Below are 22,008 nucleotides of genomic sequence, written 5' to 3' on the forward strand. Positions count from 1 at the left end.
TGGGGTCCAAAACAAAGAACTGCACCCCACTGACTTTAATTGTATGGGCATTTTTTAAAACACCTTTTTTTTTGTAAAAAAATGTAAGTAAATGATGACAGAATTTTTCATTTATTGGTGTACTGTCTTTTTAAGACTCACCTAATCAGTCAAATTCCATGGAATGCACTAGGAACACTATCATTGTGGTGGTGAGTTAAGACATTTTCTTCAGAAAAATGAAAATATAGTCATTGAGCTGAAGTGTTGTGCAACAGGCTCAGGCTGTTGTCTTGCATGCGACTGTGATTTAAACACTTGAACAGGGGCGGCAGTGGCTCAGTGGTTCATGTAGATTGTCTACAAACAGAGAGGTTGGTGGTTCAATCCCCGGTTCCACCTGACCAAGTTTCGAGGTGTCCATGAGCAAGACACCTAACCCCAGCTGCTCCCGACGAGCTGGATGGCGCCTTGCATGGCTGACACCGCCGTCGGTGTGTGAATGGGTGAATGTGAGGCTATGTAAAGCGCTTTGGTGGCCATAGGTCTGTGAAAGCGCTATATAAATGCAGTCCATTTACCATTTGAACAGAGTTTAAGGGTCACAAATCAAAGCCAGCATCAATCAGCTAAGGATGGGTAGGGGTTTGTTTCTAACTCTCTGATTGCTTGTTCAGTTTGCTGTTTCATGAACATTAGTAGATTGTGAAATCCCTGGACATCTTGAGAACAGCTTCAGATGATCATGTAATTCCTCCATAATAGTAACAGCTGGAGAAAGAGCTACCCTGGAAAAACAGGGAGAAATAACCAAGCTAAAATTTTCAAATATTTATAAAGCGCTATGGAAGATCTGTACAATGGAGCTGCTGGATCAGTATTAACAAATCTCTCCTTTCCATGTAACTTTTCCGACAGCGCCTTGAAGGAAAAAATTAAAGTGAACAGGAAAGATGTAAAGAGTCCAAACATCCTTCTCGGGTTGCTGAATCTGACAATTTGCTGAGTATGACAAAAAAATTAAATAAATAAATAAATCATGGCCAATAAAAATAAGCAGGCACACTCTGGTGAGGATTTAAATATATATTTCAGAACAGCATTCTTAACTAACTTCGCAATGTTTATCTCAAACAACAAATAAAGCAAACAAATAATAAATTAACAAAACTAACAGTAAACACTAAAACTAAATAAAACAAACAAATAATGAATAAAATAATAAACAGTACAACTAAATAATACAGCAAATAAAAACAAATCATAAACAAACAAAAGAATGAACAGTAAAACACTAAATAAACAAAAAAATATATAACAAACAAACGGTGAGCAATAAATAAATGAATAAAATAATAAACAAACAAAAGAATAAACATATATCACTAAAACAATAAAAACAAAACTGTAAACAAAAAAACTAAATAAAAGAAACAAATAATATACAAACAAAAGCATTAACATTAAAACACTAAATAAAACATTAAAACAATAAATAAAACAAACAAATAATAAACGGTAAAAACTAAAACAATAAATAAACAAACAATAAATAAATGAGAATAAACAGTAAAACACTAAATTAAACACTAAATAAAAACAAAAAAACAAATAAATAATGAAAACAGTAACAATAAAGTTTCCAGATGAAAACTTTGATATACCCAGAGTTTTGTATGCGGTGCTTAGCATGATCTTCATGCCGAACTTATATTATGCTATTTTGTGAATGACATCTGTGAATATTACAAATAGTACTTGTTATTTTTGGACAGACACAGATTCTGATTACAAAGTCTATATTTCGCTCTGTGTGGACCAGCAGTCAGTGTGATTCACACAAACCCTCTTCAAACGCTGCGAGTTTAAGGTTTCTACCCCTTTCTAGAACCCCTTCCTTTATGGCTCAGGACTCCCATATCAGCTCAAACACACACACACACACACACACACACACACACGACTCCTCTGCTTCCAAAGACAGACTCAGTTTCCTGCCTGAGGAGTTTTATAAAGTCTTTACACTTCTGAACACGCTAATTTCTGACGCCAGTGATGATAACTAAGATGCTGCGTTAGGTCATGTGACCCCGGGGCTAGTTGTCACACGGAAAAGTGGAAATCAGAAACATGGAACTTGTTTTTAAGGCAATAACATACTTTTCATAAATTGTTGGTGATCACATTTATGTTGGGGTAAGATGTCACAAATTTGATATGTTGTCATTTTATACAATTTATCATCATAGACTGAAAACATGCCAATTAAATCCAAAATCACTGTTTTTTTATTTTATTTAGAGCAATTGATCATTTTATTCAGCAAGGATGCATTAATGCATTTAATGCATTGATCAAAAGTGACTCATAAGTTTACAAAATATTTCAATTTGAAATAAATGAACTTTCTATTCATCAAATTCCTAAAATAATGTATCATTTCCACAATACTGTTTAATAATAAACGTTTCTTGATCATCAAATCATCATATCAGAATGATTTTTGAAGGATCATGTGACACTGAAGACTGGAGTAATGATGCTGAAAACACAGCTTTGATCACAGGAATATATTACAGTTTACTATATATTCACATAGAAAAATGTTCTTTTAAATTGTAATAATATTTAGACTTCTTTCAAAAACATTAAAAAACCTTACCAACCCCAAACTGAACTGTAGTGTAGGTGATGCACAAAACTGGTACAATTATTTTGAATATAAATATCTCAAAAATAAAAAGTGGCTAACCAACAGTGATAAATGATAAAAGATGAGAGTTACAAAATATCACAAAAGAGCAGATCGCAAACATGACCCCATGCAGATCCAAATCACGAATGACTCAGTGCTGTAAAGTGAGTTTCAGAAGACAAAAATGATGGCAGGGCGACAATTCAAAAACCTCTTGTATCCAAGAGCAACACACAAAGACGGATAATTTACGTTAGAGGCACTAAACCTGGCTGGAACCCTGAGCAACGGTCTGATGGGAGTTTGGTTTCATGAGTCATCACTTTCCTACAATCTACCGACGTCTGGAGAAAGTCAATGGATGGTTGGAACAACTGTTAAACATCGAGAGGAACCATCGAGTCCAATGATGGGTCTGAATGGGCAACAATATCAGCCAATATGAGGCCACTAGACAGGAACACTATCCCACATATACATAGCTAAACACAGTCTAGAGTGGTTTTTTAACAACAGGATATGGCTTTTCCAATCACCAAATCCCCAAACTGGACATTTTGGAGCAGAACATTTCCATGGCCTTCAAAGAACTGGGCAATATCCACTCTATTGTTTATCCGAATGTTTATGCTGCAAACTAATCTTGGAATAAGAACCAAAACAGGTTTTATAGCTTAATTAGAACGTGATAAAGTTCCAAAAAGAACTCTTTATTCTCTAGTTCTGTACTTTAAAGAACATAGAATCCAAAACATTGATCTAAAGAACAAATGGAGCATTTTTTAATCTACAAAATAACAAAGCACGTAACCACGTGAGTAATTCAAACACCATCAAGAACATCTCCATGTCACAAACTCACACCTTTTTTCTTTTGATTTTGGGGAGAATTATGACTGAAATGTGTTTGAATTACTTGTGGTTCTTGAGTGCTTTATGGTACAAGAAATGAGGCATTTTTACTATGTTCTACCTTCATTTTCCAAGGTTTCTCTTCATATTTTATTCATCTTCATTGGCTCGGATTGAAAAAAAAATCATTATTGCAGTGATTATTATGTTTCTGGCATGTTATATGTTTGGCATCAGTTCTTCTAATCCTTCCCTTCCCTCATGTAGGAAGACACATCATGGCCATATTCCAGGATGACAATGATTCATCAGGATCAAATTGTGTAATAATGGTGGTGAGGGAACATGAAGAATCATTTTCACACATGAATCGGCATCTCTGAGTCCAGACCTTAAATTCACTGAAAGTCTTTGGGACGTGCTGGAGGGACGTGCTGGACTCTTGCATTGACAATACAAGATCTTGACCAAAAATTGATGCACCTCTTGATGGAAATAACATCCCAAAATCAAGAGGCGCATCAACGTTTGGTCAAGATATTGTATTTGTCAATGCAAGAGTCAAGTCTCCTCCAGACTTTCAATAATGATCCAATCATAGACACTTAAGCCTTTGCCTATTTAAATCCAAAGAGCGACTTGGCCGGGCAGTGTATATATGCGAGTAAAATCAAGTGTGAAGGACTTATGATGACAAGCTCTACTGATGGATTTCAGAAACAGCTTCAACACGTCTCTCTGTTTGGACCTAGTTGGCTTCTCCGATGTTAACAATTGTACTGTCACAGTCAGTATTATCGCACACACACACGTGGCTGTTACACACCCACCCTTTCACACGCTCTGTCATTCCCACTCGGCAACATCGCATTGAAACAGCACTGGATTATGTAAACCCATTTGGAAAGTGGGCTGTAAGTGAGAGCAGATGTTGGATGTGTGCATCAGGCTGAGGAAAAGACAAATATATTTGAGATCTTACACAAATATTGCATTAACAGAATAATGATGGTCATTTTTGCTATGTGATCTCTTCAAACATGACCTACACTTGCTTGTCTTTCTTGTTAAGTGCACATGTTCAATAAGCAGACTCTTAATGCCTGAACAAGCATTACACTTCAGCAATTACCTTGTCCAGCAATGTTTGTGCTACGGACATGAATGATACATCAAATCATGTGGTGTGTGCAGGAGAGATGTGCAAGTACTTCTTGTATATGATAAAACCAACTGAGCAATTTTTCCGCCTGAAAAACTATACAATAGGTACAAATATTTGACTCTGAGATTCGCTTCAAGTAAAATGAGTAACTGTACACAGTATGTGGTGTTGATGCATCAGGAATAAGACAGTCTTGGAAAGCATGAGTGGAATAATCACACTGAATCTTTTATGCTTTTAAAAGGCCAAAATCCAAGAGCAATTTTCCTGAGTATATAAGCCATGGGGAAACACGATCAATGTCCTGGAGAAGCTTGTCTCACATGCACACTTACTGCAAAACTATTACAGCGTCACATCTTGGACACCGACCAACCATGACAGAGCCAACAAGATAATATCTGAGAGTCACTGAACTCATTATTATTTAAACTCAATGAATTAACCCATTAATCCATAATTATAGCAGTATATATTATAGCCAAGCACATTTTCTCTGACACAATAGGAACAACTAACTGATAAGCTCTAAATAAACTGGATCCAACTCTGGTGATGTCACTCAGTTCAGCTGTTCCAGATGTTCAGCCTATTTTATGATGCAATGTTTACATTTTAGACCAGGGAAAACGGCCAACATATCATTGTGGATTAATCGAAAGGTTGAACAATCTTAAGGCCATGACCTGACAAACACAGATTCAACGTGTTTAATCGGCAAAAACAAGCACCCACCAACGGCAACAGATGCCGACGAGGGTTAACACACTGATCTGACAAAACTAGAGATGCGCTGATGTATTGGCCAAATGTTTCAAAACAGCCCATGACCAGGGCCGATTTTATCCTGTCAATCAAAAGGGAGCAGAAAAACATGTTCACAGTAAATCTGTTTACTGTGTGTGAAGAAAATGTCTCTTGTGTTGAATTTAGGGCAAGTTAACGAACAATAACACGTTAACAGTTAAAATATAGCGATGTTAAAGCGGACTCTTTTTGACCCTATGTTCAAGTCAGGGTTGCCAGGTCCACGGTTTTCCCTACACCAAACATTATTTGTAGCGCCTGCCATCCAACAATCGCAAAAAAACGTTGTGCTTTGTATCTTCTGTTAAGAAGCAAAGTCTCAGCTTTCAAATTATGTCCATTTTATCACGGAATTCAAACAATAAATGCCGTTTTGACGCTCTTAAATGTGCCTCGGTTCAAGTCTTTTCTTCCACTTTATTACAAGTTATAGCAAGAAAAAACATGCATTAACATCAGAAGGTATGTTGAAAGAGACAGTACAACTTACGAAATTAATCATGTCTCATGTAATCGCTTAATCAGTGTTTCAACCGAGGAAAGAGGTCAATAAAACAGCTTGTGTTATTATTGCATTTGTCGGTGCAGTGTGAATTGGCCTTTAAAAATAAAGGTTCTTTATTGGCATCAATGGTTCCATGAAGAACCTTAAAAAAACATCCATGGAATCTTTCCACTGGATAAAGGTTCTTTATAGTGGACATAGATTATTAAAATGTTCTTTACGTGGCTCTTTTAGGAACGGTTCACTGAAAGAGCGTAGTCAGATATAGTGAATGGACCCACACACCTTCTTAGGAGCTCGTGACGGAGGTTTCCTGATGGGTTTGGAGATCTCGCTTCGTTTGGACACGGATCCATTGCCCTGTTTACTGGTGGACGGAGAGGGTGAGGGGGTCGTGGCTGCAGGGCTGGTTGGGACGGCCATGTCCTCGGTGCAGGTGAGACGCAGGCTTCGGAAGTACTCGTCGGTCTCCCGGTCAACCACCAGCAGTCGGGTCTCATGTTCCACGGCTTTGATGCGCTGCACCACCTGAGCGGAAGAGACGGCAAAACTGCTCATGAACACATTTGTGCGGCTATTTTTGATGCATCAGGATTCTCTGATGAATAGGAACAGCATTTATTAACATTAAAAATGTGTTTACTGTCACTTTTGATCAATTTAATGCATCCTTGCTGAATAAAAGTATTAATTTCTTTAAAAAAAAAAATCGTACTGGGGCCAAACTTTTGAAGACGTGCTTTCCACTATACCATTCACACGGTGTTAACCGATCCTCCTGTCAAACTGGAACTGAATACATATTAAAAATTCCAAGACTTTAACATGTGCACCGTGTAGTACATGCCTGACTCTAAACACAAAGAAATATCTAGTCATATAGTCTAGGGCAGTAATGCTGTAAAGCCTCCAGCTGCTGTCAAAGTCAACACACCATTAGAGTCAATGCAACTCAAGAAATGCATGGAATTTCATTGTGCATTCACAAGTCCACATGTTTCTGATACGCAAGGCTCTTTATTTTCCATGCAAAGTTGTTTCCAAAGCCCAAACCTATTTAGCTCAAATAAATGGATATCACTCTCTGCCGTTTATACTGTCCTGTTTATATATACATACCAGTCGAAGGTTTGGACACACTGACACATTCTCATGATTGTTTGTACATTTAGAATAACAGTAAAAGTCATTGGAACTATGACGTAACTCAAATGGGAATGATGTTGTGGCCAACCCTCTTATATTTGAGTCTCTTTGACTGTCTTTAAGTCTCTTTGCTCTGCTCATTGTGCATATTTATCAACCAACTTCATCTTAGGATGCTTTTAAACACTATATAAGGATATTTTATTGAAGCATTTTTTCCCTCCCTTTAATATCCACTTAAAATTTTAGTTTTATAAGGACATTCATACAATTTATATTTGTATACAAATCTCATTTCAAGCATTACATATGATAAAATCAAAAAGTTAAGATCATGACAAACATACAAAAACGTTCAAAAGTTTGGAGTCAGTAATATTTATGTTTTTTTTTTAAATAAACAATAGAGTGAAACTAATAGTTTCAAATATCATCACTATTTAAAATGACTGTTTTATATTGTATTTTCACTTTTCAGCATCATTACTCCAGTCTTCAGCGTCACGTGATCCTTCAGAAATCATTCTAAAATGCTTATTTGAAATATAAATCTTTTCGAACATTATATACGTCTTTACTGTCATTTTTGATCAATTGAATGCATCCATGCTGAATAAAAAAAAACTTATCTTAAACTTTTGAACGTTATTGTGTAAAACTAATTAACTACATATAGCACGTAGCCTAATTACCACACAAAGCAGCATCATGGCCAGTGTAATGTGAAGTGTTATGAGGGCGGAATATGCAGGATCAGCACAGGTGTGTGTGTGTGTGTGTGTGTGTGTGTGTGATGTACCTGATGGTGTGTCTCTCTCTCCACGTTCTCGCCGTTCACCTCCACCACACGGTCACCCGCGCGCAGTCCCGATGCCTCAGCCGGGGACGCGCGCTCCACTTTCCGTATGTACTGTCCGGTTTTTCCTTTCTCTCCGTGCAGATGAAACCCGTATCCGCTCTCTCCTTTCTTCATCACACACAACCGAGGCTTCAAATCACTAGCCATTGTATTCCGCTTTTGTCTTCACATCCAAACTTGTAATAAAACCCAAGCGTTATATTCCGCAAAAAAACAAAAAAAAAAACAAAAACAAAACGAAAACTTACGGCAAAAGCATCTGCAAATGTTTACACGCAAGCATCGTTGTCGGTTCTATATGGTCAAGTAGTGCATAGTTCGCAGTGTATGTACAATAATATGCATGCAACTGCAAAACAATAATAATATAATAGACAAAAAGCAAAAAAAAAAAAAAAAAAAAAAAGTGTCCGAATCGATCAAATGCTTTCCCAAAGAGAATGCAAAAGTGGCGACTGTAACTACCTGTGGATGTTCCTAGACGGATGCACAACTCCTGTGTGAGACATTGTGCCCTCGGACAGAGAAACGCATCTGTCTGGTGCTGCTGAACACTGAGAAACTGTGTGTGGTGTGCAGTGAATAAGACCGCCCATTCAAACACACAGCAGAAATGCGCAGAGAGAGCCTTTGCATCAGTGCGTTTGGGTCCTTACACAAAGAAGAGGTCACACAATCACTTTAACAATAAAAGTGGACATATGTTTTTTTGCACATGGTAGCCTACAAGTTAAACAAAACGCGGTCTGCTATGAATGATAAAATTATCGATTGTAAAGGGAATTTGGGCATTTTAAGGTAATTGTAGTTCTGATAAGTCAACGCACAGGAAAAAAAGTCGAGAATTTGTTGTTGTCTTGCGCAACGATTTAAACTGTTACTCGGCGGAACGAGAGTCGTTACGTTAGAAAAGAAAAACGTTTTATATACATAAAAAGAAAGTTTTTCTTTTATAAACGAAATAAAGTTATAGATAAACAATTAACACTTCATTTAGTCATGGTTTATCGATATATAGCAATTGCAAGAACGTCAACGTTGTTATGGTTGTTCATGAGCGAACGCGATTTCAATTCGTTATCGTTTATTTGTTGGTGAAAATTATGTTTGAATACACACACTTTCACCAAAAAAGAGGAAGTCTTCTACACCTCTCACACGCTTCTTTTGGTGAGGGCTTAATGCCTTTATTATTGGGTCACAACCCCATAATTCGCACCCACCAAACCACTTGCCAACACAAGTCCCACTGACTCACCAGCACATGGACGGAGGAGAGAGGTGAATGACCAGAAGAGAGAAAGTATTGCTGTTTATAACACCGTCTCATGTGCAACTTCTCATAAAATATAAATAAATCATATGAATTTGAGAACATTTCGGGTCACACAACCCACATATAGGACAAGCGCGCACACATTGAGGAGAATAGCAGCCTGGTTGTGCTGCACTCTGCTGGAGAAAAAAGGAACTACTATCTATCTATCTATCTATCTATCTATCTATCTATCTATCTATCTATCTATCTATCTATCTATCTATCTATCTATCTATCTATCTATCTATCTATCTATCTATCTATCTATCTATCTATCTATCTATCCATTCGTCTATCTATCCATTCGTCCATCCATCCATCCATATCTATCCATCTATCTATCTATCTATCTATCCATCCATCCATCTATCTATCCATCCATCTGTCCGTCCGTCCGTCCGTCCATCGTGTCTGAATGTGGATTGAAAATGCAAAACACTACATTTATGAAACTCTAATTTAGTGAAGCTCTATAAAAAGTATCCATCCTTGACTTGTCTGTAGGTTCTCCCAATTCATTATTTAATAAGGGTACAAAAACATTTTGTTATACAGTCCTACCCAGTTAATGTTCATGTAATGTTCTGTGATATTGTTTCATTTTCCTCCCTAGCCTTATAAATAGCAGGTCAGCATAGCAATTGAGATGCATTGAAATACAATTTAGAAAAGAGCAAAATGCAAACTGAGGGCCAGCATTCGCTACACATTGAGATTGGCAACACTCAAACATGTTTTTCAGCAGATTTTGACCAGTTCAACCAAAGACTGCAATATCACTGGGGTCAGTGTTTCAATGTGCCAAAAAAGCATTTTACAGTACAAATAATAAAATGAATCATTCATAATACTCACCCTCCTCATGTGGTTCCAAACTCGTATGACGTTTTCTTACATAAAAAAACAACAACAAAAGGTACGACTATAAAAATATAATCAAATTCGATTTTTAGGTGAACTTATTTTAACCACTTCAGCACACTCCAATAAAAACATACAGATATCCTCAAAATTAAAGTTCTTTACTGGTACAATTCATAGTACTGTAGCCAATTTATAACGACCAAAAAAAACTAATAAAACTAAATATAAACAGACCAATTTGCACTGAAAAGCATTTTACAAAACACACCGCACAAAGTCCTATTTCTCAGCTAAAATTCTGAAAAATAAATAGTCACGAACAAATCAATAGTATTTTACAAACGGACTCTTATGGGTCAACATAGTGTTGCCCACACGGTTCTGTAAATGAACCCCTGACTTTTTAAACATATCCAATGAATCACATAGGACGTGTGCAGCTTACATTTCCTTTATAAAGACAGAACAGTGCGCTGTCAACTTTAACGCAAATGCTTGACAAAAACACAATAAAAAGGAAAATAATAATAATGATGATGATGATGATGAAGACGATGTAAAATAAACACTGATATAAGTCGATTAAAAAGGACTAATTACAATAAGTTACATTCCTGCGGAGTATCATGACTGCGCTGTGATATTACTACTGACGAGAGAAACAAACAGTTAATGAGTGAGTGTTTTATGTCCAGTTCTGTTCAAATGTACACATATTAGTCCACATGCTCATCCATAAACATCCGTTCCCGTCTGTGGAGATTTTCCATCTGAGCTCAAGCTAGTGTCTCTTACAAGTTATGGCTGTTATGAGTTTTTTTTTTTTCTTCTTTTGTACAAAAAATAAAATACTGTCTGGGTCATACTTCACACAAAAAATAATATCAGCCCTAAATGGCACATGCAAATAACACAACTGTGATTGGTAGCTTCAGTCAGCATTATACAAATAAAAAAGGACTGTTTTATGTTTGTTTGTTTTTTTGCATCATCACATTATTGGAAAATTAAGAACATTTCCCTACAAAATGACATTATTATAATGCAAAAGAAAAATGGAATTAGAATAAATTCTCAATAATAATATTAAAAAATGACACTCAATTGTAATATTTTAAGCTGTATTACAATTTAAGACAAATGAAAAAGCAGTAAAACAAAGGCTATCATAAATATATAAAAAATAAAAACTTTTTAAATAATATATACTTTTGCATTACAGTAATAAGATTTTCTTTTTGTTGCTTAAATTTAAAAATAATATCACAATGCAAAAAGACAACAAAACTTAGCACTAATATAAGATTGATTTAGTAAAAATAACTTTTCAAGGGGGAAATATGACCCAGACATATTCTCATCAGGTTAAGTGGTGGTAAAGGTTTCAATAACTTCCCTCTTCCTGGGACCTTGCAGACTAGTCAAAGCGGCATTGTCCAGTGGACGAGGCTGAAGTCGGATACTCGGATACTTACATTAGTCCTCTGTACATTGAGAAAACAAAAGTAAAATGAGAGAAGCGTGTTCTGTCTGAAGGCACAGATACCTCTACGGGGCAGGAGCGTAACACGGGGCCCGGCCGAAAGGGCATGAATCAGTGCAAGAACAGGGAAGTGGGAAGGAAACAAGTGGAAATCCTTAGCTTAAAACGCATGGCTCTTTCCCGCTGTGCTCCCTGTAACTCTGTTTCGGCCATCATTCGTATTAAAAGTCTTAAAAACGTAGCTTGCGAGCCCAGTTTCACCCGAGCTGCAAAGTCCAAGCGTTTCCTATATGTACATAAAGGGTGATATGGTACTGTGCAGTGGGGCTTTACTGAGTGTGAGGTTTGCCGTGGACTCTGAAGCGATACAGGCAGGTGTAATCGGGATGACCCCAGTTCGACAGCACGCGCATCTCGATGATCTGAAAGGCCTTGTCATTCTTCTCCTGGGAAAGAAAAAAGGCAGAATAAAACAGTCAGCATTTCAAACCCTAGTAAGCTGCTCTGCTGTCTACATAGGCAGCATACTAACTAAAACACAACTACATACATGACTGGTACAGAATTTACTATTCTTTCCAATTGAGTGTGACACAAGCATGTTGCTAAGCTAATACCACTTGATTTTTTATTAACGCATGGATTCTGGGACATGCAATGCTGAATTTGGCCAAAAAGAAAAGTACATGTTGCTAAGCTAACGACAAAATACTAGGAAACACATTCTGTGTTTTCCATTTTATTTTTTCTGGATTTAGTTTTAATGGTTTAATTACATTTTATTAATCAAAAAGGATGTCTATTATTACATTCATTAAACTTGATAATTTTAACTAATTTTTGATTAAAATTTGAACAATAATTACACCCCTTGAAATGTGTATTATTTAGATTTTTCTTGATTCTGTTTCATACAAATTTATTACCAAAAACAGCGGTAATCAAATGAATATATAAAACATTAATAATGTAATGAAATTTTTAAAATGTATCTAAATAATTTTATTTCTTGGCAAAAAAAGTGTTGCGCAGTAGAGGTTTGCCTTTTAAATATGGTTGAAAAATTGTGAAAATGTTTTAATAAACTTTTATTATTATTGTTATTATTACCTTGAGAAGCAAATTCTACTGTACAATAGTAATATACAGCATTTATTTAATAATCTCCTCAAGTTAAAACAAACTTTGTTTGGGTTGTAGTGAAGACATTTGAGTTTCGGTGTGTATCTGATGTAAGTTTTATCAAATGAAATGATAAAATACTGGTCAAGGAGACACATATATCAATAGCAGTCTTTTTGTGGTTTAATACTGTATTCACAGACACTAGTCTATATCCCGATTCGATTAAGTGTTTAGCCCTACTTTTGAATGATCCACATTTGACCAAATTACGTAACATTCCGTGTCACTCCGTGAATCTGTCCACATTTTCTGCATCGTGGAAATCACAGGACTCTAACCTCTGCATGGGGAGCACATCTAAGTTATCTAGTATGAGTTCATTTCATTCCAATCCCTCTCTTTTTAAGAGGTCCATTCACACCTTTCCACCAGTTTTTCACTAACCCTGACACTATAGAGCTGGTAAGTCCCGCCCCTTCCGCTAATCCCCCTGGACCTCTAGGTTGAAAAATCGTCAATGCAAGTGAATGTGAGAAAATAATTATTTTCTGGTCCCGTTTGAATTGTGCCATGAATGTGAACATATGTTGTCTGTGAATTTGTTATATAACTTTTCATGTTACGAGTTTGACAGTATATGGTATGATTCTTCGTCTAGCAGTTGTGGAAAAGACATAACGAGAAAGACTACATGTCGCCTATGTGACGTCACCCCATAAAGTTGACTTACCCGTGGTTTTCGCCAACCTCAACGATTTTGTCCTCTCCCTGAAAGAAGGCGGTGAAGTGCACCAAGGACACATGTCATGTTTAGCGGGATCCGTGAGCTAGTGTCCGTGTGCGAGTGGTGTTGACGTTTCAAATGCGTCGAAAGCAGCGAAGAGTTGTAGTCCACAAAGTGCTCTCACACAAAGTCTAACCGTATCAAACTTCTACCCTCTAAATTGTAGCATTCTTTACACGAAAAGTTATATAAAAAATTCACAGACAACATATGTTCACATTCATGGCACAATTCAAACGGGACCAGAAAATAATTATTTTCTCCCATTCACTTGCATTGACGATTTTTCAACTTAGAGGTCCAGTGGGGTTAGCGGAAGGGGCGGGACGTACCAGCTCTATCGAGGAGCACTGGACATCATACAACTGCAAATTCTGTATGTGTATATTTTACCATAATTGGAAAGATCTGGAGTGATTCTCCATCTTCTTGATAGGTGTAGTCACCCAGCAGTTTCCCTTCTTCCTGGTATTCATCATCCAACCCCTGCAGATACAGACAGCAAGACTTACAGCACGCCACATGTGACTATACACCACTTCTTAACACAAAAACACATTTGTTTAAGCATCCAGCTAGAAATATGTGTGAGTACATGCTCATAAACCAGACATAAGCACGCATTCTTACATAGACAGAGAATCGGCGAGGTGCGCTGGTGATGTTTCCCGAGGGAGAGAGGCTTTTGGGAATATGCTCCAGGCAGAAGGAGGTCGGGATCACGCTTAAAGACAGCCTGATCACCAGATAACCCTGGGAGCCTTTAAATGCCCAGCAGTTTCCAGGGTACATGTCCGGCTACAAGGAAGACAGAAATTCACATCATTCATCTTTTTTTGTGTTGTACATGTAAGTTGAAAAATAACCTGATTATTTCATTTGTTTCTTTATTCTATTGTTTGTCATTTGCTCTTATTTTACTACTGACTACTTGTGTTAAAAATGTTTGAACTTTATATTAGTTAGGCTAGCAGTTTTTGTTGTGATATAAAATCGAGAATTGTGAAATTTCACTAGTATGTATGTCATAACCTTATTTATTAAAATAAAATCACTTTTTTTAGTGGCGGGGCCAGTAAAAATCCTTATCGTTGAGCCCTGCTATACTAAAGGAACAGCTAAATATAATATTTATTATAATGGGTTTATGCAAAGATTTTTTTAAGTTAACTTACATTAAATGTTGTTATATTTTCTAAAGCCTAAATATTAAAAAATTATGGCATTTATTTATACTGTAATGTTGAATGGCTATAATTACTTATTTCACCCCCAGAAATTGTAATTAGTATAAAGATGCCATTAAACAAATCTTTGTGTTGTTTCTACATTGATTTGGAGATTCACTGTAAAATTATTTATTACAATATAAAAATACATTACAAATGAGTGCTGATACTCTTACGTTTATATTCATGGACTTAGTTGATGCTGATATCCAAATCAACTTAGATAAAGAATACATTTTATCTGGGAATCGAACCCATGACCTTGACATTGCTAGTGACATTCTCTACTGTGTGATGCTGGTTCAGGTAATCTATCACTTCAAGTTCAGTACAATGTGTGTGTTTAGGTCTGTACCTGGATGACGGCACGTGGAGACTGCGAGAAGTACCACAGTGGGATCCCAAACAGGCTCATCAGTGCCGTCTTTGTCTCGTACGTCTCGGAGCAGCGCGTGCTGAGTATGCTGCCACCTGCCAACACACATCAGTCTTGTGTAAAAATGTCTTTAAAGGGCCAGCGATGTTCATATGTACGTGTTACATCTGTAGATGTGCTTACCTCCAGACTCCAGAGCGTAGTCCACCTGTCCGGTGCGATCCTCGGAGTACAGCCTTAACGCACGCTGGACAATCAACTGGACCTGCTGAGATTGAGGGGAAACACAGTTGGTATTATTTCAGGGATTTTAAAGGCATTGTAGGTAAACATACAAATGAACGAGAAAAAAACAGTCTCCTTAAATATGGCCTATTAAATTAACTTCAATTTGTGCTAAAAGCTGCCATAAACGTTCTTTCTTCTTCACATGATCAAGTCATTCACATTCTAACAGGGGTCATTTGATGTGTAATAAACTTTACATCTGTTGTTAAGATATGACATTTGAGTCTACTTCCAAAGAGCAAGATACATAACGCAACTGCTCAACAGTTTGGAGTTGGGTAGGATATTTTGTAATGCCTCTTTTTTGAAAGAGAGTCTCTTATGCTCAGCAAAAATACAGTAGAACAGTTAATATTGTGAATTATTGTATTATTACAATGTAAAAGAACTTTTCTATATTAATATATAATAAAATGTAATTTATTCCTGTGATCAAAGCTGAATTTTCAGCATCATTACTCCAGTCTTCAGTCACATGATCCTTCAGAAATCATTCTGATATGATGATTTGCTGCTCAAGAAACACTATTATCATCATCAATTTTGAACTGTATGCTGCTTAATATTTTCGTGGAAACCGTGATACATACATTCAGGATTCTTTAATAGTTCAAATCTTTCAAAAGACAAGCATTCATTTGAAATATAAATCTTTCGTAACATTATAAATGTATTTACTGTCACTTTTGACCTTGCTGAATACAAGTAATCATTTCTTTAAAAAAAAAATACTGACCACAAACTTTGAACGATAATGTATAATTCACTCTAAAAAGTAATTCAGGAGACCTGTTACCACAACTTCCAAGTTTAAAAATTCTAATTTATTGATCCGTTTAAGTTTCAACAGTTATTTTGTTGAGTTAGGTTGACTTAAAAGTTAAACTACTTGAAGGCAAACACTACATTGACTCCATAAGCAATGACATCGCTGAAGCCAGTGAAAAGTATTTTCTTACTTGTTCATTAAAATTACAAGCTAAATAAGTTACATTTAGCATATGCTATTCTAGCAGCAGATTTTAGGTCAAATAGATAACATTAATTGGTTCCATGGCTACAGCTCAACTATTTGGAGCGACTTCATTTTTTGAGTAATCAACTTAAAAATTTGCGTTTGACTTAGAGGAACTTAATTTATAATATAGGGCCGGTTGCATAAACCTCAAAGACTAGTCTTACAAGTTAGACATCAATTTATTTTCTTTAAGATGGTTCATAGCTTTTTTAAATCAGTTACATAAAAACGTAGATACGCCTACTTTGATACCAAAAACTAAGACTGACTGCCCCTGACTAACTGCTAGTAGGCCATACTAGAACTTAAGACACTGTCTTAACATTATGGCTATGTTTATGCAACTGGCCGCAAAATGTAGTTTGTTGGTTGAACACAATTTCATTCGAAATTGTCATAACTAAAAAAAAAAAACTAATGCAAAGTGTTGCATTAATTTTTTTAATTAAGCCAACATTATTTTTTTTAGTTTTGTACCTCCTCTGACATCCCAGCAGCCCCAGCAGCGTGGGCGACAGTCTGAGTAATTGTTTCAGCGGAGGACTGCTGCTGTTTGCTCTCCTGCATCTGAAGAGACAGCTTTCCCAGAATGCTGCGCTCCAGGGTCATGAGGGTCGCGGTGAGGTCAGAGGAGCGTGTGTACTGAGATGCCAGCCACGGCAACAAGGGCTCGGGAATCTCCATTTCACCCCCGTTTTGGCCATACAACAGAGCGTACAACTCTTTTTTCACCTGTGCCGACACCTGGGGAAGAAATCAGAGTATATATATGTATAAGTGAAAACCGCAACACAGGATAAGCGTATTATATACCGTATAAACACTACATACCGTTTCATGTATGGTGTCGAGCCGGTCGCATTTCCCTTGACATCCTATCACCCCTTGCAGGTCTGCTCTGATGCGGCCCAGCTCCGCTTCCAACCTCTGAACCTCAGAGAGCAAAGCATCATGGTTCTCCTGAGACACTCCAACACTGTAGAGCAAAAGCCAAGAGCAGACATTAATACTGAGACAGGAAGTGCGCAGAACTGCTACATTTGCTGGTGATTTTTAGCATGTCTACCTGACGGAGGCCTGTGCTGGAGTCTGCCGTGTTACATGGATTTCCTTTGAATGAGAAGAGAATTGAGAGAGAGTTAGATGAATGAGTGTAATCAATTATTACAAAGATTTTATTACAAGAGCTAGAATGAAATTCAAAAGTTTGCGGTGAGTAATTTTTTAATGAAATGAATACTTTTAACATTTAACATTCATCAGAAATGTTTCTTGAGCATCAAATCAGACCATATTAGTACGATTTCTGAAGGATCATGTGACACTCAAGACTGGAGTAATGATGCTGAAAATACAGCTTTGCTCACAGGAATAAATTACATTTTAACATGTATTCACATAGAAAACAGTTGTTTTAAATAGCAATATTTCACTATATCACTGTTTTTACTGTATTTTTGATCAAATAAATGCAACCTTGGTGAGCAGAAGAGACTTCTTTAGAAAATAAAAAGTAAAAAGTAAAAAAAAAAATAATAATAGTAGTTTATGCCTTTTTTATTATCAGTTGGCACTTTCTTTTACTGGCTCTATATTCTCTTACAAAATACTGTGATGAATGTTGCGATGGCAAGAAATAATTTCTGAGTCCGAGGACAATGGAAAACAATCTCTAAATTGTAATTGCAGTAATTCTGACAAAACATGAAGGCCTCAAAAGAGTGTGTGTGTGTGTGTGTGTGTGTGTTCTACCTCAGTTCTAGCGTTCAGGTTCTGAAGCCGAAGTTCCAGCTCGGCTAGTCGAGCTTCAAGGCTCGTCTGATGCTGCACACGCTGTTCCTCAGTCTGGAACACACAGTGAGAGAAAAACAACTACAGATTAAAAAGATAGTTGTGGGTAAAATAATGCCACTGGGGACAGAGGGAGGCATGGATTGTACATAAACACAGCAAAACAAGCAAAATGCCTTTACAACTTTTTTTTAACAGTTAAGGCCCCGATATACTCATGGTAAAGCTCTTTCTCATTCTTCGTTTAGGGGTAAAGCGAAGTTCGAAACGTGAGCAGTGATATACTGTTATGGAACATCTTGATAATTCTCACCTCCGTCCTGCTGACCGTCTCTCTCTCCATCTCTCCCTTGAGTGCGCTGAACTTGGGCTCGAGGAGCTGCGAGACCCACAGGCCGAGACTCTCTCTGTCTGTCTGAGTGTTTATCTGGTCCTGAAGGGCCTGAAAGGAACCCACGGCCTCCTCATGCTGCTGCTTGGCTTTCAGCTCCCCCTGCTGGACGCTTTCCCACAGTGACGCCACACGCTGCTCGAGTCGAGCCAAACGCTCGCTGTCAATAGACTCCGATGCAGCCTGACAGGGTTCAGATTAGAATTAGATTCAAATTCATGTACTTTATAAATATCAGATTTGACTTGGTCCTGGTTCGTTACCTGAGGGATCGCTGAAGGTGGGATGCGTTGTTCTTCAAATAGTGGTTCTTTTATAAAAGAAGGTAGTGCAGGTAAAGAGGGAAGAGATGGCAGAGAAGGGAGGGAAGGAAGTGATGCGAAAGAGGTGACCGCTGTTTTCCACTCTGTGAGGTTTACAGCTGGCAGGAAGGACAGAGCGACTGGGGGACCGAGATACCATAATCCTAAAAACAAGAGAGAAGAAGGAAACCTTGGAAACAGGATCTCTAAATATCACAGATCGTACAAGGAGTTTATGGACTTTCTGGTACTAAAAACACAATCGTAATAGCTTTTAAAGGCACTTCTGTGATAATGATTTTTAATTTAAGTTGCTAAGGCATTTCAGGGCAACAACTTCAACTTCACATCAGCGTTTTGAGGAGGGAGAGAGAAAGAAAGAAAAAGAGAATGTGTGTGTTTGTGCAATCTTGGATAAGTGTGAAAGCAGAATAAGCAAAACCATCTGGGTAGAAGTACATATGATTGCACAAGTGTGGCTGTTTGTTAGTGCCAGTGGTTTTGTGAAGGAATGTCTGGATCATTACGAAGGTTTCTGTGCCATTAGACTCACAAAAAGGAATCGCAACAACAAGGACTGTCTTCAATAGAACTTGTCTGTGTGTATAAGATTTAAATAGGAGAAAGTATTTTACCATATAAAAAACGCTACACACTGAAGTGACATGCTTTTGATTACCACAAAAGCACGTACAACAATAGCCTATCAAGCAAGTGTGCAGCAAGTTCAATATACATTTAAAATATGCAAATACACGGTCACAGAAGTATAACAACAACACTTGCAAACATTGCATGAACTAATATGAGTCTACTGAAACAGAATTTTTCTCCAAATATACAGTTTCTTTTGTTTCTGAAAGAAACCTCTTATGCTAACCAATGTGGTTTATTTATTTGATCAAGAATACAGTAAAAACAGTAATATTGTGAAATATTATTACAATTTAAAATAACTGTTTTCTATTTGAATACATTTTAAGGTGTAATTTATTCCTGTGATCAAAGCTTATTGTTCAGCATCATTACTCCAAGTCTTCAGTGTCAGTTCTAATATCTTCAGTTCTAATAAGATGATTTGATGCTCAAGAAATATTTATTATTATCAATGCTGAAAGTTGTACTGATTCATAGTTTTGTGGAAACCATGACTTTTTTTTTTGGATTCTTTGAAAAAGAAACATTTTGTAACTTAATGAATATCTTTATTTTTGATTCATTTAATTTAATCTTTGATGAATAAATACATTACCCTAATAAAACAATAAAAACCCTTTTGAACAGAGTTATGTGTATACACACACACACACACACACACACACACACACACACACACACACACACACACACACACACACATGTCTGGTTTACTATCTTTGTGGGGACTCTCCATAGACGTAATGGTTTTTATACTGTACACACTGTATATTCTATCCCCTTACTCTAACCCTACCCCTAACCCTACCCATCACAGAAAACTTTCTGCATTTTTACATTTCCAAAAAAACTAATTCTGCATGATTTATAAGCTTGTTTACCCATGGGGACCTCAATTTAGGTCCCCACTGTAACACGAGTCCCCATGAGTCTGTGTGCATTCAGGTTGAAGTCCCCACCGGGATAGAAAAACAGGTACACACACACACACACACACACACACACACACAAGCAAATGTGGTTACTTCTGCTTGGTGTCAGCATGAGAATAGCAGGTAGGGACTATTTTCATGTAAGTAATATAAGCAAAAGGTCTTCCACCTGGAAAAGTATTCCCACCTCTAAAGGACAGTTTAGACTTTTATTTTTATTTTTATAAAATTAGAATATTTTAATTTCTTTCCAGATTTTTTTACACTAAGTGCATGTAAGAGCATGTAACAAAAATACATGCTTGGGTTCATCACTGTAAAAGTGTTTTCCATTGGTCTATACAGCATCTCATAGATTGAATACATTGAAATTACATTGAAATTCAATAAATTGTATTACTCCTTTATTATTAAATACTAATAATCCTTTAATGACAATATCAAATCTCACCGAACAGCAGCAGCAAGGGTAGCAGAAACAGAAGAAGCTTCAGTAGTTTGGGCAGACACCTGACAGACAGAGAGAGAGAGAGAAAAATACTGTCAAAAAGATATATATTTAGATATATATATTTGCATCCTGACCAACGAGTTAGTGCTTAATATCCAGCAATATTATGGATTTGACTGCACTTTACACTATCAGATGAGAGAAAAAGTTGAACTAAATTCAGCTGAATAATGACACTGTGTTTTGCATCATCAACCCTGTTATTGAACTGAACTGTCAACCCTGAACTGACTGGAGCTGAATAACGGCACTATTGTCTTCAGTAGAGCTGCTCAAAGCTGAACTGAACTTGTTACGTAATAAATGAATTTTACAGTTAGAGAACTGAATCAACGCTGAAATGAATTGAGCTGAATAAGGATACTTTTATCTTTTTAGAGCTTGTCTCAAATTTGATAAAGTTTGCATCAGTGATTGTTATATCTCAGTTTATTACAGTGAAGCTACTTCGAAACAATTTCTATTGAATAAAGCGCTTTAAAATAAAGATGACTCGACCTGACTAGAGTATATAAAAAATAAGCAAAAGCACAATATTTACATAAAGGCCCAAACACTTTTAACTTTTACCTGGTGAGCAGAAAGACGTTGATCAGGGACATGAGCGCCACCAGCTGATACCATCCTGTTCCCAGCCACCAGAAGGCGCCAGTCGCTGCTTTCCCTGTTCAGAGCAGAAGAGGAAGTTAAACGGAGTGATGGTTAGTCCATGTTACACATTGCCAGGTTTAAATGATTGAGGGAAGAGAATTATTAGTGAAAGAATCAGATACAGAGATGGATGCAGTCGAATCACCAGAGCTGAAAAGTTGAGGAAGGAAGTGCTGGTTAAAATGATTTCAGTCTTCAGAAAGAAGTCATATGGGTTCACTGAGCTAAAAACTACACTGATGTGAGAAAGAGAGGGAAGTGAGAGAGAAAGGCGAGCATG

The 22,008-nt window shown here is 36.9% G+C and overlaps 2 protein-coding genes across 5 annotated transcripts in view; both read right to left on the minus strand.

Annotated features, from left to right (window-relative positions):
- Positions 1–8,564, minus strand: part of LOC308705430 (Na(+)/H(+) exchange regulatory cofactor NHE-RF2) — a 36,401-nt gene extending 27,837 nt beyond the window's left edge. The window contains exons 1-3 of the mRNA XM_081390450.1: positions 8,474–8,564; positions 7,949–8,184; positions 6,289–6,531 (exon numbers count right to left, since the gene is read on the minus strand). Of these exons, the coding sequence (XP_081246576.1) occupies positions 6,289–6,531; positions 7,949–8,155 (450 nt within the window). The 5' untranslated portion in view covers positions 8,156–8,184; positions 8,474–8,564. The remainder of the gene's footprint in view (positions 1–6,288; positions 6,532–7,948; positions 8,185–8,473) is intronic.
- Positions 8,565–10,329: 1,765 nt separating this feature from the next.
- sun1b (Sad1 and UNC84 domain containing 1b) overlaps positions 10,330–22,008 on the minus strand; it is a 37,567-nt gene continuing 25,888 nt past the window's right edge. For all 4 annotated transcript variants that reach the window (XM_081379730.1, XM_081379731.1, XM_081379729.1 and 1 more), the window contains 13 exons: positions 21,648–21,741; positions 21,018–21,076; positions 18,939–19,141; positions 18,598–18,858; positions 18,246–18,338; positions 17,560–17,603; positions 17,325–17,469; positions 16,971–17,237; positions 15,371–15,455; positions 15,167–15,282; positions 14,213–14,380; positions 13,976–14,068; positions 10,330–12,119 (listed from right to left, as the gene is read on the minus strand). In XM_081379730.1, the coding sequence (XP_081235856.1) occupies positions 12,003–12,119; positions 13,976–14,068; positions 14,213–14,380; positions 15,167–15,282; positions 15,371–15,455; positions 16,971–17,237; positions 17,325–17,469; positions 17,560–17,603; positions 18,246–18,338; positions 18,598–18,858; positions 18,939–19,141; positions 21,018–21,076; positions 21,648–21,741 (1,745 nt within the window). In that variant the 3' untranslated portion in view covers positions 10,330–12,002. The remainder of the gene's footprint in view (positions 12,120–13,975; positions 14,069–14,212; positions 14,381–15,166; positions 15,283–15,370; positions 15,456–16,970; positions 17,238–17,324; positions 17,470–17,559; positions 17,604–18,245; positions 18,339–18,597; positions 18,859–18,938; positions 19,142–21,017; positions 21,077–21,647; positions 21,742–22,008) is intronic.

This window comes from Scardinius erythrophthalmus (assembly GCF_964197995.2).
Source record: "Scardinius erythrophthalmus genome assembly, chromosome: 1".
In the NCBI taxonomy this organism is placed as follows: domain Eukaryota; kingdom Metazoa; phylum Chordata; class Actinopteri; order Cypriniformes; family Leuciscidae; genus Scardinius; species Scardinius erythrophthalmus.